The 17,020-nt window shown below is 40.9% G+C and overlaps 1 protein-coding gene across 2 annotated transcripts in view; it reads right to left on the bottom strand.

Moving 5' to 3' along the window:
* The window catches only part of FAM117B (family with sequence similarity 117 member B), a 30,225-nt gene extending 13,711 nt beyond the window's left edge, over positions 1-16,514 (bottom strand). Inside the window, exons 1-4 of one of the 2 annotated variants that reach the window (XM_087733969.1) lie at positions 15,790-16,514; positions 7,907-8,058; positions 3,580-3,672; positions 2,955-3,068 (exon numbers count right to left, since the gene is read on the bottom strand). In XM_087733969.1, the coding sequence (XP_087590095.1) occupies positions 2,955-3,068; positions 3,580-3,672; positions 7,907-8,058; positions 15,790-16,387 (957 nt within the window). In that variant the 5' untranslated portion in view covers positions 16,388-16,514. The remainder of the gene's footprint in view (positions 1-2,954; positions 3,069-3,579; positions 3,673-7,906; positions 8,059-15,789) is intronic. The other variant, XM_087733970.1, reaches the window with a different exon arrangement.
* Positions 16,515-17,020: the final 506 nt, after the last annotated feature.

Genomic DNA, 17,020 nt, shown 5'->3' with positions numbered 1-17,020 from the left:
ACGAGGAAATAAATCCACTGGAATTGCTTCTTTTAGTTTTAACTAGAAGAGTAAGCCATTTCCAAAATGTTAAACAGAGTTTACCTTACCCCTGTGACGGGACTACCGAGGCAATTTCCTAACATTTTCTCAGCCTTGTCAGTAATCCAACTCCTTGAGCTCAGAATCTTTGTACAACCCTCCAGAGTCAACAGCTGCAAGTTTCCTTCAAGTCAGGAATGTAAGAAAAGTTCTAAACATTCTAATCACTAACTGCAAGTGTTTCTACACAGTCCTCCCCACAAATCCTGAAGGAACTGAGCTGCCGCCAGAAATTCTAGTTTAGTAGTTCCCTAGACAGGAATGAGAAAGCCTAGGAACTTTGCCCTTGATGCCTACAGTTACAGATTTTCACTCTGACTTCGAAAGCAGCCTCTAAATGCCATTAATCTAAACCCTTCACTTACTCTTTTTGAAGCCTTCTGTAACTTCCCCCCTTCGCAAGTAGCTTGACACAGCTGGCACAAAATTTACCAAGAAAAACAATGGTTTGCTTTGTAACACAATGCTGGAAAAGCTGCCTTGCCTCAGTTTATATTTTATAGTCTGCTTCACAAGCCCAAAAACTAATTATCTCTTGTGCAATATTTTATTCACGTACTCTAAAATTTGGCAGAATACAAGAGACCTCCATACAAGAAGCAAAATTGCATGAGCATAATAATAAAGCAATTTTGATGCAAAAAAATTTATATATGTAATTGGGAGGCGTATCTTTCAGAGTAGTAGCATCACTGTTCATTTTAAAAATTAAAACCCACTAAGATTATCTATGTTAAAGTGACAATAGCTTAGCATCCAGAAACCTACAGGTTTGTAGAATACCAAGCCAAACCTGTTAGACTGCATGTAATTCTCCAGAGTACTGAAGGGCCTACACCAATAGTTCCTCCGTACACTTTTTTTGTTGAAACACCTCAGTTGCCCACAAGTACAGAACAAATCTTCAAACAAGTTCTACAAATTCAGATAAAATACCCGCATCAAGTATTTTGACCTGCCTTTTTTTTTTTTTTTTTTTTTTTTTTAAACATGTCTCACCAGTTTTCATAAACTTTCTCAAAAACCCCTAGAAAGGGATCGGGTCATTTATTTATCTTTCTTCTTTCATCATTTTAGACTGTTCTCACTTGAGCTATAGCAATCACTAAGATTAGCAGCATGCTACACTGCACCTGTACGTTAGTAAAGCAGATCAAAATGTAGAAATTTGTACTAGACAGCCTGCTTCAAATTCAAACTGTTCTTCTGCTATACAAAAGAGGAGGAGGAAACAGTTTCTGTTTCAAGATTTAAAGAGTTTGAAGTAGTAATTCCTATGTAGTTATTTCAAAAAATGTAATTTAAAAAAAAAAATCCTAAATACAATACTTCTAGTAGCACAGAATTCAAACTAAGAACAAACTGAATTCAAGAGGCACTTACGTCCTGAAAATTCATGACTCCTAATTAAATGAACTACAACAGGAATAAGTTATGGTCTGAGACAAAAAGATGCTACTGATTTTTATATAAAGTTGGAGTTAAGAACAACAGTACAGGACAAATTCAAAACACTGTTCTACTTTTTTATTTCTAGTCTTGAAGTGTAACAGATTCACTCAGACACCTGACTTCTATCTAACCTGGCTGCTAAGGACTGTATGTATGGATCTCCCTTCTATTTTGCATTTCATCCTTTATCAGAATTGCTAAGTATCTGTAGAGCAGGACACATGCTGATGTCACAACAGCTTCCCTCCCTGTCCTAAATTATTTCCGGAAGTATAGAATGACAGAAAGGAAATGGTTTTCATTAACTGGTATCAAAGTATGATATTCATTAGAACAATGCTAACTGCATTTCAGGAGTAATTGGGAATATGATTAGATTTGCAGAGAAGCTTCACAGCTGAAGTACTTTCTCAATTCACAACACTGACAGTTCCATAGTTTCTTTCAACTACACTGACTTGCAAGGCAATTCATTCTTTTTGTAACTGTTAAAAAAATTTCTGTGTATATCATAAATATACATTCATGAAATGAAGGGGGGGAGTTTTCTTCTGAAAAAATGACCAAACTTTTCTATTGGTTTTCTTAAAGTTATGCAAGCAAAACAGACTTGAAAAGGGATCTGTGTGTCTAAAAGCCTGTAATTTTTTTCCACCTGCTATCAATTGAGCTAAAAATATTACCTCTCTGTGAACCTGACCTCATTAACAGTCTTGAGATAGAACTAAAACTGCACACAGAACACGTGGTGGCCTAACCATCACAATGTTTGAAGTGATTACTACTTAAAGACTCAAGGCATGATAAATGACAGAAAAAAAAAAAAAAATCTTACAAAGGCTGAATGAAGCCATCAAGAGTATAAACACTTTTAACAGAGTACATAAAAATCCCATTGAATAGCCTTTTGTCAGGTAAGCTCTCTAAATCAGTTCATCATAGGATTAGACAAGTGCTATTGTCAAGACACAAAACGTGATCAGCAAAACTGACAATTTTATTTGAGTGTATCATTTTACCACCAGTTTGCTCCATGCCATATTCTACACGCAAATTCATAATTGTTACAGCAATGCGTAATGAAAAAGATAATCTATGGTTTCAGATTAAACTTATCTATCATCCTTTTGTAGAGTCTGTAGAATGCACTTTAAGAGTCTTGCTTTAAGGAAGGATCTAACTACCTGAAACTCTTTGAAAGTGGGAGTTCAAAGCCAACCCCAGCCAAGTAACAAAAAGATCCAGGACCCCATTCACTCGAAGTCAAAGGAAACTGCTCTATTTCATAGAATTCACTTATAGCTACAACATATGTAGCAGTACGTGGTATTTCTAAGTTCCCTTTAAGACAAATCACAGCCTTGAAAGGAGTTAAATATAGTATTAGCTACCCAATATGTCCAGAAAGCATACAGTCTCACCTGACTGTGGTTAATGGCTGCATGGTTACCATGAAATGGAGACTGTCTGTCTTTATCGCGATGATGCCTACTGCTATGTTTGCTTCTCTGCAGTTGTTGACGCAATTTTGCGATCTAACAAAGGAAAAAATTCACATTAGATTTCACCAGATATATTCAGGTACACACATAGTTTCATCAATTTATTCCATCACTTAATTGAAATTCTTTGCTACCACAACATTCATAGTTACTGCCAGCACTAAATTAGACTCAAGTTCTTGCAAACCTAACATGTTGGCTACCAGTGCAGCTAAAGCCCAGAAGATACCTCTGGAGGCTCAATAAAAGAACTTGAAATATGTAAAGTTTGAAAGTAGTTTGGTCACTGCTGTATTTCCTCCTTTGATGAAGGATGTCACCTACATTTGATGCTTTCTTTCCCACATATTCAGATTAAAAATTTTAATAGTCCTGCATTATTATATGAAATCTATACAGGTATTTCTTATTTTTTTACCAACCCCGCAATCTGTATAATAAAACAAAGCAGCACAATATTCATGCCTTCCTGAAAACTCACAGTAACAGTTCATACCAGTAAAAAATTTAATCCAAAGGTATCTCAAACAATAACATTTCTGACCTCCTTGAGTTGATCATTGCTGCCCCATGATGCTGAACGTTTATGTGAGCTTCTCTTCTTTTCTAAATATTCTTCAGCCCAGGCACTTTCTGTCTGCAGCAAGAAGATTACAGGATTAATCAAAAAAAGGTAATTCCTACTTTCTGGTAGAATATTTTGAGACAAATTAGAAGATAGAACAGTGTTAAGCTTTGCTAGATTCAGAACTGCGAGTGAAAAGCAGTCACTGACTAGAAGCCTTTCTGACAAGTAAAGTATGAAAAAGCAGAGTGAAACTATGTAATTTAAAAAACAACAAAAAAACCCACAAGAAAACAATTTTCAGACCTACTCCAATACAGGAATGTGCTAGTTTCCCTTCCAAATTATTGAGCATAAGGCAGTATTAACAGCCAGATGTACCACAAGCTGCTATAGCGCTCTGAAGAACCAGTACGACAGTGCTGAATTTGGGGGAGATGGTGTATTTTATTTCCTGCACAGATGCTGACCTTGTTATTTCTAACGCATTAGCAAGGGTAGCTTGGTGTAAGCATTGTGAAAGCCTGCACCAGTACAGCCTCAAAATCATGTTCTTGCTCAGAAGAACGAGAAAAAGGAAGGCAAGGTATATAAGCACCACTAGAGCTATTTCAAAGCAAGGAATTTATTAATGCCTCAAAGGGCTTCAGGTTCATAGTTGTCTCAGGCCAAGCAGAAAGCAACACAGATAATACTAAGCTAGTTTCACTAAAGCAACAAAGTCATTAACCTTTAATAAAGAAACTTGCAAACATACTGCGGTGAAAAAGTTCTGAGAAATTCTAAGTATCATTAAGATGAACTGTACTTATTTAAGGTAACAAAATGCACAGGCAAGCCTGTGATAATACTGCATGCTTTATGGACAGTTTGTGTTCCCACCTAACCATGTCCAGAACGGCCTTCAAAAGCAGCCAACTGTAAAGGCTCTAAGAAGAGGGATAATAACATCTATCAGGAATCTCCATGCAGTCACAAGAAATATACCTAATGAAGCAGAGGGAAGGATTTCTGGAAGCAGCTTACACACTAAAAGAGACAGCAAATTCCTTTAAATACACTGTTGCCACAGTGCAGTTCTTAGCATACAGCTGCGATCTAGCTAACTCATCCTTAGGAGTCACCGATACCTCACTTTCTCCTACAGACAGGAACTTTGCTTGCCTCAAAGCCGTCACATCTACCGTGCGCAACAGTTGTTCTTATATTTGAGACTAACAGCTTGCAAACCACAAGCTGACCGACCTTACCCCATCTGTACTCAGAACACAGAAACTCACAAGGCCTTGATGATGTGGTATTAATCCCCATTTTGCAGGGAAAATGGACACGTAACTCTGAACATACAGGTTGCAACTCCCATCGGCTTCAGTTACAGATATAAGCTTCATATAAATGAAACCTCACCAGTAGTTTTTCATCTTCATCATTCCAAATCAAAAACTAACTAGGACAAATCTGAATAATAAAGTTAGCAGGGTTGCTTTGAAATTCCTATTTCATAGCAAAATTAGAATCCATTAGAATCTATTTTTCCAGAAGAGCACTCACTTATCTTCATCATAAAATAGAATAATTGATAACCCCTATTCCCAAGTACCAATCTTTGTCTAGTCAATTATCAAATGTTAACCTGGAGTCTCATCCTATCCTCTAGTTCCTGGAACAATAAGTTTTAGTCACTAATTCTAACTTCCCAACTCAGCACAACCATTACACTTGCCTACAGGAATCTAATTAACGCTCTAATCAGTCTTTGCATTTAATTTATATTCAAGACTTTGACTTAAGATTCAAGACTTATTTCATAAATTAATATATGATCCATTTTAAAGGATTAAAGGTTGCTTTGATGCTCATCCTCAAAACAAATAGAAATCTTTTTAGAACAAGAGTACGTATAAGACATTAAATTATAGGAAACCTTTACATCAAGACAGAAAGGTAATACTATTTTAGCAAGTCTCCTTCTACTTATTCCCTGTATTTTGTTTACAATACTTATTTTCAAGAAACACAGACCCAATATCCAATAGACAAAGAGGGATTTCTGTTTCTCTAGGTTCTTATAGTACTACTACTTGCTTATTAGTTGTTACCATTCACAACATCCTTCTGCCTGTTCTAGAATTACAAAGAGAAATGAGTTTAAGGCTAAATTTATCACAGACAGTAGAACACTTAAGAAAAAAAAGTCTTAGAGGCAAAAACTTTGCAGTTGAAATGGATTATTCTTTAAGAATTAAAAAAGTACAAATCAATTGTCTCATTTTAACTTGTATTTTGACATAGCTCTATTTCAAACAACCTCAGGCAAAACCAAACAGGTTTGATTCAAAGATTACAAACACCTGTTTTAGCAGCACTTAAAACAATTATCTGCATGTATGAATTCTAGCCAGACCCTAGGATGCTCAATAATATACTTATTCATCATCCAACAAACACTCTGCATGTACATAATTCAGTCTGGTTTTATAGACAGGTTTCATCAAAATAATCAGTCAAAGCAAGGAGTCTGATACACAGGCAGTCTCTGCGTGACCTGGGATCTCTTACACCGTTCTCAGCTATGACCTATGGGCATCTCTATCAAGGCCTGCAGGCCAAAGTGTGTCACTAATTGCTGTCTCTTCCCAGTCTGCTGCCTGAATGACTCCACCCCATATGCCATAAACCTGCAGAATCAACCTACCCTGCTTACTCAACTTAAAAATTTTTGTATCTTAATAGATTCAATTCCTGTTCCCTAAACTTTTGAAATCTTTTGGCATACTTCAGCAGTAGTATAGAAATATAATTAATTTGAAAAAAGGATTATCCTAAGAAATCAAATATGAAAATAAATAGCTAAGGCACCCACACTAGTTTAGTTCTGCCCTTTAATGATGCCTTTAGTAGCTAAGCATGAACAGCAATTCCTTGTATATCATACACCTTCCTTCATCCTCCTCCTCTTACTATGATTTGCTTACCTTTTTCACCCCATCTTCTAACCATTTTTCCTGTTCATTTTGCTGCACAGAAAACTTGCTCCTCAGCTCTCCTTTCTTCACCAGTTTCTAATTCCACCTTATACATAGGGGCATATTCCCCTACAAAACACCTTACTTTTCTACTGATCTGCTCTTTGAATTGTGGTCTTTTCTGCAAAATGTTGTGGGTCTTGAGAAGGCCATACACTAACAATCAACGCTGCAAACATCATCTGCTCAACATCCTACACATTTGAGTAGACAGCACACTTAAACCTACATGGGCACATTTTTGTTATTATTACCAAACCTAAGGCAGGCTCAAACTCAAGTATGTCCCACATGCTGTCAGTTTCTCTTCCAACTGCATTTTCCTTATGTTCTTTGGAACTGGTGGAGACCTGCTGTTGAAACGACGCTCTAGGAACAGGGATTTAAAGTCTGATACGTTTGGCTCTTTCTTTCACTCTACAAGTTAGAGAAATTCACTGCCAGACTGCATCCACAGAAGGAGAAATGAAACACTGGGATATTTTATGGAAAAATCCATCTTGAATCACTTCTGCATACAATAGGATGCCATGTAACAACAGGTCCCTTCAAGGGGAAAGACAAAACAACTGTCATGATAAGCATATAACTCTTGTAACACCAGTTTCATTCAATTGTTTGTTGGTTCTGTCTTTACAGCTGAACCATTAAAAGCTTGTGAAATTTTGTCAAGTTCTTGAGGTTTATTGGCAAATCATGTACTTTTTTAATACTTTCCAGTTGAGCTAAATTTGAACATCATTCACGGTTCAGTGAGGCAGCTCTTCAACATATATAATTCTATACTTGGCGCATAGATCCCGGGTGAACATTAAAGGCCTTTTATAATCAGAGGATGAACAGCCTACCATAGAAAAGGCTACAATAACTTTTATACAGGCACTACAGAAACTTTTTTATTCAGTTTTCAGACAGACATACATATAAGGAGTCACTAAGTTCTCTTGTATAAATTTAAACTAAATAGTACTTAACAGCAGTGCAACCTAATGTACTGCACACTGTAAGAACAATGAGAAAACAGATGTGCAATATACTAATGTTTTTCTGAGGCAAAAAGAAAGTGGAAATCTTAGCAGGTATTACAGTTCACAGCCTTTTCTTAGAGAAGAATGCAAATAATTCATGTACATAATAGCAAAGGTAGGATTCCTGCAATTTGAAAGTGAATAGGAACTTGCAAGCAAGAAAGCTAAAGCGAATGTTTTCAAGGGAAAAGCTTCTTACATTTAAATCCCATCTTCACATTTATATACTCCAAAGACAAATATCTGTCCTACCTGTGTGGCTTTGTCTCTCATACATGGAGCAGCTTGTCCATGATTATCACGAGGCCACTGTCCAGCAAGGTATGGAGCAGCAAGCGTATCCAACGAAGAAGTCCGGCGAATAATACTGGAAGGGCTTGATGAAGGTGGTCTTGATTTGTCTGCTAGAATAAGAACACTTAGATTAGAAAGCAAGCAAGACAGAGAGCTTAATTATTTTAAATTGCCTACAAGAAATTATATAAAATGAGAACTACTATGGCATTAAGTATACAACAAGATATTTCAAATACAGGAATTAAGTTTGCTTTTCCAGGTTTTATTCAATTTTAATAAGCAATGAAATGTGGTTTTATGGTTTCCTTAAAAACATCCTTACGTCACAAGTGTTGCATTGGTACTCGCACACCATCATTTATTCCCTCAAAGGTGCAACAGTCATTGGATTCTTAAATGATGAAGGCTTGGAAGAAATAAAAATAGCTAAGTTTCCTCACACATAAAGGCTAACAAAGAAAATCTGTGCTGAACTTTTTCAATTTAATGCCGAGTTTAGAGTTTATCCCACTAGCCCTTTACCCTTCACCTACTTGAATTCAAGGGACACTATAAACGGACATGTTTTACTAACCACCCACTATGCGATATATGGCAGATTCATAAAGAGTTATTGTCCGACTCTTAGATCCAGAAGTCAACTTCGATAAGGTAACGATTTACATTTCACAAGATAATCAAGATGTCTCCCTTTACATGCTACTTGGTAACTACATTCATATTTGCCTGACACTACACCTTCTGCAACACCTTATTTTTAGTGTTTACATTGATATCACTTTTCAGAACAATTTAGATACCAACAGGAACCCTTATTGAAAAAGGTTAAATATAACAAGCACAGGAAGTAACATGAAAAGGAAGAATATGGTTAAAAACAAAAATTTGCATCTATCCCATCTGTCAGTGCTAAAGTGGCAGTAAAAGACTACGCTGCACGCTAATAAGTGTAAACACTGTGAAGAAAGGTTCCTCAAAATAGTAATTGAGGTTTGTTACAGTAAAGATAACGACAAGCAGGAAAGACCCAGGGTTTAGATATACATATATGCTCACACATTATTTGTTACTAGCTATTCTAGATGTAAAATGCAAATCCAGAGATCACAATGATTTAAGCTTACTATCAATTCATCTACTCCTCACAGAATTATACCTGAAAGAATCATGTATTAATCTTACCTACAATGAATACAAAGGCCTAAACAAATGACTAGAACACAGCAGAGAAGATACAGAGATCAGATGGAAGCTTTACAAGGGCACTGGAAAAACTCAGTCATATGTCCTTCCTGACTATGCCTTTGGATGAATTTTTCACTAAAAGTATAAATAACCTCGCAATTTTTATTCGACATGAACTCATTTATGGCCAAAGGAAGTTGTGCCTGATTAGTGTCTGACTGCTAGTCAGAAAATAAAAACATTGCCATCAGTAGTCCAGAATTCAATTTCTAAGCCGTTTCAATCTGCTACAGACACATAGATATTAATAAAACCTGTTAGGTATAGATTTCAGTGGTGTGGACATCTTAGTCTCATAGCACACCAGTCTTTCAAATGTTAAGTCTAGTGACATTCTAAACTAAATATCCTCATGCATATTTTGCATTAGAAACGTACACATTAGAAGTGTGGAAAATACTTCAACTGTAAGGAAATAATTATTAGCACTATAATCATCCACATTCACATAAAGCAGTCCAGAAACCTCATCTGGTTTATTATTTCTACTAGTACCAACAATGATAAAATCTTACTACTGAGCTCACAGCAGATCTGCTCTCAGGGAGCAGCAGCAAAGCTCAATTTTGGAGTTACCATGCACCCCTGTATCAAAGAAATTCTCTGACTACTACTACCACCATACAGCACACTGAAGGGTCTGTTTATATCAGAAGATTTCAAAACGATTCCTTTTGTCTATACCATGGGAGAATGTGGCATGCTGATGCAACATGTCATTCCTTAAAAGTGACGCTTGCTTCCAAAGTTATATCAAACATGTTATGTGTCTCACAAATAGCAAGGGGAAACAGAAAGGATGTTAAAAAAAAATAAATTAAAAATCAGGAAGTATATGTAGTCAGTCACATCATCTGCAAAGCCACTGCAGCAGAGAGCTTCAAAACTGAAGCAGCAGAAACTATTACCCCCTCCGCTCCCCCACAAAAAAAAGTGGAAAGAATATTTTGCTGGGCAGAGAGAATGAAAACTGAAGAGCCTGTTTATTATTTAAGTTCAAGGGAAGCTGCTCATTTCAAAGCATAAAGTCTGTAAGTACTCTCTTTTCCTCTGATTTAAAAATTCCTTCAAAGAATTCTGTTTTCAAATTACTGTTATTTACATGGGGCAAGGATGTTTGGATACGTTTTCACTTACTTTTCCATCTTCACAACATGTCTTAATACAAATTGCCAAAGCCTACTACACAACTCTTGCTGTTTCAAAACATTTCTATGTGAACATATACAGTGTTTTCCTTGCATTTTCCTCTACAATACTTGAAGCAAGTGTTCAGCTGCTATTTTTCCCTTGATGTGACCTACATAGAGATAACAGTTACAACAGCTGTGGCTGATGAAAAACAATAGAACTGTTTCATCAAATAGACGCTTCTTAAATATTAGATCTGGTTTAATTGGCTTTATTATCTCTTTAAACCAATATTTGTGATAAATATCAACCTTCCTATCCATCCACCACTACTCTAAATCTATTTAGAAACAAAGTCTTTCTGCAATCTGGCTTCAAAGCAGAATAATAGAACAAAACATAAACAGAACATACACAATACATATCAACAAAGTCCATAATGTGGGAAAATAACATGCAAGTTACGATGTCTTCACAAGTCATTGCAGTACAACTGACTGACAGAAGTTGCTACAGGTAAACTGGCATCACACACATCTATTGCAATTGTGAAGTTGGGCACCTCCGAAGGCAATTTATAGAATCATAGAATCACAGAATCCTTAAGGTTGGAAAAGACCCTTAAGATCATTGAGTCCAACCGTTAACCTATCACTGTTTTTTTAAGCTAAGGCAGTCTAACAATGTGACTGAAGAGCAAAACTGAGCAAATATAGATAGATGCTTACCAACAACTAACGGAAAGGTAGGAAAGAGAGCACTGACTGGGGGGGGGGGTGGGTGTCTTAACATACAAGTCCTACAGCTACAATTACACCTGGAAAAGGAAATTACAGTGTGAGGAGAATACATACTTTTGAATTGGATACCTCATGGGAAAAAATTGCTATACATAAAAGAAAGGAAGGGAAAAAAGCGGGAAGGTCTTGCACATAAGAAAGTCCCAAGAGACAAAACACTCTGAAAATTCATCTTCCAATTTTTCAGGAAAAGTTAAGAACCGTTGTTAGAACTGCAAAATAAGGATTACTGCTGAAGTGTAACTTGAAGATTGATCTTACAGTCCTATTGATATCTTTCTATGTATTTGAAATTAAAGTTTTGAGAAACAAAAATAAAAACTCCAAAGAAACATCTTCTAACAGACACCAAAAGAAAACAAAACAAAACTAGGAAGCAGCAGCAAGAGCCACTGGAAAAGCATAGGACACCATTAACCTCACAAAATTCCCTCACAGAGTTCTAATTCAAGCTTTTTATACAGGTAGGATATCCAAAAAAGTGAGAAGCAGCGAGACCCAACTAGCTTCTCTGGCATCTAGGCATACAGCTGACCTTTTTGTTGTGGTTTGGTCAGCCTTTTCCTCAGAAAGGACATTCATAGGATCTCTCCCATGCATAGCTGTCTTTTCCCAAAAAGTCATACAAACAGAACTCATCTCAGGGGCTTCACCTACTTTTTATGTGTCATTGAAAGTATTCAACAGGCTCAGACAGTATTAAGAGACACAGCACAACTGTGTCTATTCCCTTTGGAAGACAGTCTAGGCTACTATCTTCACATAAATGTAAAAGAACTACTCATACTTTTGCTTCTAGTAATTCAAGATGACCCCTCGGTGGGAAAATGACTGAATTAATGTTGTTTTACAAAACCAGACCTCAGAAAGCCCATGATGTTCAAGTTACTTAATTCTAGTGAATGAAAACAGTTTTAATTCAAATAAACTCCTCTGCACTGTTGGCCACAAGAAACCTAAAGTACGATGCTGCAAAAATGAATTCACTTTCTTTACACCTACCATTTGTTAAACAGCTAAGGTAAGCAAAGGTGGCATGTAATGGCACACAAAGCCTTCCATATTCTCTTAAGCTACAGTAATGTCTTTTATAACTACTGCAAACCCTGGGTAATTAACGTTGACAAGTCTGCAGCTATTATTGTGTCACTCAAATTCTTAAAATAAATAAATTCTACAGTGTAACTTAAGAGCGTAATGGAGTTCCATTCCTTCTCCCTACCCCAAGGAGGGGTTCACATCGGAACTCTTTAAGACTTTCCAATATACTGTTATAACAATTTTCAGCATTTCCTTTCACACGAGTAGGCTTTAATATTACTCTTCCATATACTATTGTAAATAATTAAAGGGTAATTCCAGATAAAACTAACCAATTTTTCTCCTTAATCTTCAGAGTGAATGTAAATGTCCAATACAGTCAATTGGAACATACCAGAAAGCTCAGTATCCAGTACAGAAATCTCTCACAACCTCAAGGCACCTCAAAGAGTCAGTAAACAACTGCTATGGCTCTGTCTTGACCTTCTTGTTTACACAGCCTGATGCATTATAACTGTTTTGGAGTCAAACAGTTGAACTCTTCTGAGAAGATGTGTTTTATATAAGAACACAAATAACAAGGTCACATTTGATCCTTACTCAGTAGATAAACCAAGATAAAAATAACAATAAAGGCAGAGCATACACATTTCTCTATTTCATTTTGCAACAGCCTATGAGTAGGTCAAAACAACTTCCTCTAACAGGGGTGGTTTGCAGGCAGGTAAAGAGGCATATGTGAAAACCGAACCAAAACTGGAGATTGCAGGACAGACCTCACAGTGTAGAAATGAGGCCACACCAGTGATGGGAAGGACAGAGCACGTTAACATGGAAGTAGAAGCTGAAGTCTGTGAAGTAAGTGCTAGAGACTGCAGGGAGGGAAAGTAAAAGATGAAAAGTAGGTAGTAGGAAAATCGAGGCTCTTGGTGATATTTAGGACGGAAGTGGAAAGAAAAGCACAGAAATTCAGAAATTGTGCCACGGAATCTTCAGTTTGTAATTATCCCACCATGAATATTCAGTTAAGTATTTCCAACATTTAGCTGCAATTCAGTTCAGAAAACAAACAAAAAACCCCACAACAACAAAACCACACCCAAAAAAATCCACCACCAAAAAAACCCCAAAAGAAGCTATTAAGTCACATTTCTAAATTCACAAGTTAGGGTTCTCAAGTGTTAAGCAGGTCGATGAAAACAATGCTTAAAACTATTCAACTGCTTCCCAGAAAAGAAAATCTGAAAAACATGAAGTTGAGTCTAAAGTATACAACTTACAGAACAAGTATTGAAGTTCAGAAGAAGCTATCATTTGTCTAACCTCAAGGTTCATTTTAATCTAAAAAAAACATGGCTGCAGCTGTAGGCATGAACAAAAGCCATCATCAACTGAAAACAAGAAACAGGAAAACCCAAGTTATTCTGCATTAGATTCTGACTGATACCCTGGCTTGCATGGCTTCACAACCATAGCCTCATTAGCAAAAATGAAGTTCCACTTCCATGTTCTCAGCTACCACTAAGTTTTCTCATATAGATGAAGAAAAAAAAATGGAAGTTAACTCAGTCTCTATCAAGCACTGAACTACAAAACACAGGTTTAACTTGCGTTTTGGGCCAATACAAGTACTGTTCAGAAATTTAAACACATGGAAGCAATTAAATGGATGCTGCTCTTCTATTTTCACAGACCTTGTCAAAAGCTAGTGGAGCTATCTTAACACAGTAGAGTGATCAAATGACTTGTTTCTTTCTATATGCTAATTCTTAGATCCAGTAAAGAAGTTAGCATGGTTTCAACAGGCTTCTATGCAATGATCTGAAGACGGTGCAATTCTTTCCACCCTAAGTGGTCTTACACATGCCTTTACAAACAGCTTTTGAACCTGGATCTCAAGGCTAGCCATTCTCTTCCTCATTTTCCAGGCCAGAAGATTGCATCTTGGGCAAGAGTTTCTATAAAGTTCACAAGAAGAAGACGGGATTTTGTGATGTGTATAAAATCTTTCAGATTACTGAGTAACAAGAATCTCAAATGAAGAAAACACACGTTCCTCAATCCAAAGCTTCAGAATATAACCTTAAAAAAAACCCCACATTACTCTTATCTGGAAAGCTGAAAATCTATTTCAGAACCTAAACGCCTTTGTGGCACTGCTCTCTTACACTGCAGACAAGCAGGCATATGGTAATCTTGAAGAGGTATGTCTGAATTAAAAAAAAAAAAAAAAAAAGAAAAGAAAAATGAAGTCACACAGACATTAAGTACTGTACCAGTTGGCTATGACTGTCTAATTTGGCAGCATCATTCCTCAAGAGCCAAGATAGAAAAAAAAAAAAAGGAAGAAAAAAAAAGAAAAAACCCAATATGGTAGTCTGGTTATAATCATCATTTTAGAAACAGGGAAAACAACATTAGGAGAAGTAGAAGCGTTAAAGGGAATTGTGTTGGTCCTAGATTTCTGCATATACACTTCTGCATGTTAGTCAACTTTATCGTGTAGATTACTACATGCAATTTCATGAAAAAGAGTAGCTGTAAGCTTTGGTATATCAAAAGTCACAGAGTTTTCCAGATTCGAGGCCATTAACACAAAACCTCACTCATGCATTTCCTGAGTAAACTTTTATCCCAAGAAGAAAAAGGACTCACATATGTAAGCCTCTATTATCCTCAACCAGATGCCACATATTGCTTAAATTTCAGCGATCCCAGTAAGTATGTTTTAATTATTCAAAAACATTAAAAAGCAGTGTGCTACAAAATGTATGCCATTCCCACACTATTTTGTATCTTTGCTGTAGCGCAAGCTTGTCATCACTCTCGAGTTCAGACAACCTTCTGCAGGGTTCACGCTAAAAGTAACTACTGAGAGATACTGAATACTTCTTTCCTATATCTACGTGCAATGCCTACAGTGCTAGCTAGTTTTCTAATCACGAGCTTGCGGACGCTGCTTGGATCAAAAACACATACCATCTGGCACGAGACACACAGAAAGCGGAGAAATCACAACAGCCCGCAAATTCACCTCAGGCTTGTACCGAAGTACATCTCTGACACCGCCGACTCCCTCTCATCAGGAAACCTTTGGCAGTACTTGCAGAAGTGCTACAGGAGCGGCTACAATTCCCCACATGGCATGCTTGGCTTTCTCTCTTCCTTTTCTACAAGCCAGGAAGCAACAGAGCAGCAACAAAAGCTACAAGCCCTTCAACACACAGACGCTCTGCAAGTGCTGCCGCCAGCCAGAGAAGGATCATAACGGGCACAAGCCTGGGCACAGCCCCTGTCCCTACCTCTCCCCCCGCCAGCGCGGCGCGCTCGGAGGCGCACCACCGGGCGGAGGGCACCGCCGCTCCCAGCCCTCCCATCCCGTAAGGCGCTGGCTGAAACTCGGCCGCACCGAGCCGCCTCGCCCAGCCGCCCGGGAAGTGCCCTTGGCCGCTGGGCCCGGCCGCTGACCCCCCGGCCCCCACCCCGACCCGTAACGGTCTGGCCGCGCACCTCCCCGCTCCCCTCAGGTAACGGCCGCGCGCGCGCTCCCCCCCGCCCCCGCCAGCAAGGGCCGGGCGGGCAGCAGGTGCGCGGCGGGGGGCGGCCGACGGGAGCGCTCACCTTTGCAGACGGGGGAGCTGGGGCTCTTCCTCTCCGGGGAGCTCCTGCCTTGCTCCGGCGAATGCCGCCGGTGCCGGACCCTGCCCGCCGCTGTAGCGCTGCCCTCCGGCAGCGGAGGCACCGGAGATGAGCAAGGTGAGGGCCCGCAGCCCGGCGGCGGCGGCGGAGGCGGCGGCAGGTGGTGGGGCCGAGGGGGGCTCCCCCGCGCCCCGCCGGCACGCGTGGGGCTGCCCCGCGAGGAGGCGGCGGCCGCTGAGGCGGCGGCGCCGCTTCCCCCTCCCCCCGGCGTCTGCGTGGCCATGGCGGGGCCGCCGCGCCCGCCGTTGCCGGTGGGCGCCGCGCGCGTGGGGCTGATGCTGCGCGAGGCGGGCGCCGCGCGTGGGAGACCCCCGCCCGGGGCGCTCGCGCCGCCGCCGCTCCTCGTGGGGCTGCCATGTTGCTGCTGCTGCTGCTGCTTGAGCTGGAAGGGCACCGTGGCCCGCATGGGCTGCAGGCGGCTGCTCGCTCCTGCTCCGCCACCCGCCGCCGCCGCGCCGCCTCCCCCCAGGGAGGTGGCGGGGGTCGGGGAGCCGTTGCGCCTCACGCGCTGGTGGGACATTGTCCGTTGGGAGCCGGGGCTCGCGGAAGACCGTCGGCGGCGGGGAAGCAAGGGAAGGGCGCGAGGCGCGCGCAGGTCCTCCCGGAGGTCCGGCACCTCAGGCGGCCGCGGCCGCCACCGCGTCCGCGTCCCCGTCCCCGTCCCCTCCTCGCCGCCGTCCCCAGCCCGGGGCGACCCGCGCTGCCTCCGCTGCCTCCGTGCGCCTCATCAACAATAGTGCCCCGGCCGCCCGCCCCGCCCCCCGCGCCGCCCCCCGCGCCCTCCCATTGGGCGCGCCGCCGCTCGGCTCGCGCAGCTACGGCGCGCCCATTGGCTGCGGGGCGCGCTCCTGAGTGGCCGAGCCTGCGCGGGGAGGGGGAGGGGCAGCGCTTAAAGCGACACGCGGCCGCCGGCGGAGCCCCGCGCTGCCCGCCGCACGTGCTGCGGGGCTGCAGGGCCGGGCAGGCGGCGGGCGAGCCAGCCCCGGGCTGCAGCCCCGGCCCCGGGAACCCTTGGCCGAGGGCGACCCCCAGTCTCCCCGGGGCCAGACAGGGCCGCGATCCTGCCCCCGAGCGGCGAGGCGAGGCGGGGGCTGGAGGTGCTCGGGGGTCCGTGGGACCGCGCCGCGCCTCGCCGCGTCCCGCTGCAGCGCCG

Source organism: Nipponia nippon, unplaced genomic scaffold (genome assembly GCF_047370975.1).
Source record: "Nipponia nippon isolate SJK-2023a ecotype South Korea unplaced genomic scaffold, ASM4737097v1 scaffold_5, whole genome shotgun sequence".
NCBI lineage: Eukaryota > Metazoa > Chordata > Aves > Pelecaniformes > Threskiornithidae > Nipponia > Nipponia nippon.
This window is presented reverse-complemented; position numbering and strand designations above follow the sequence as displayed.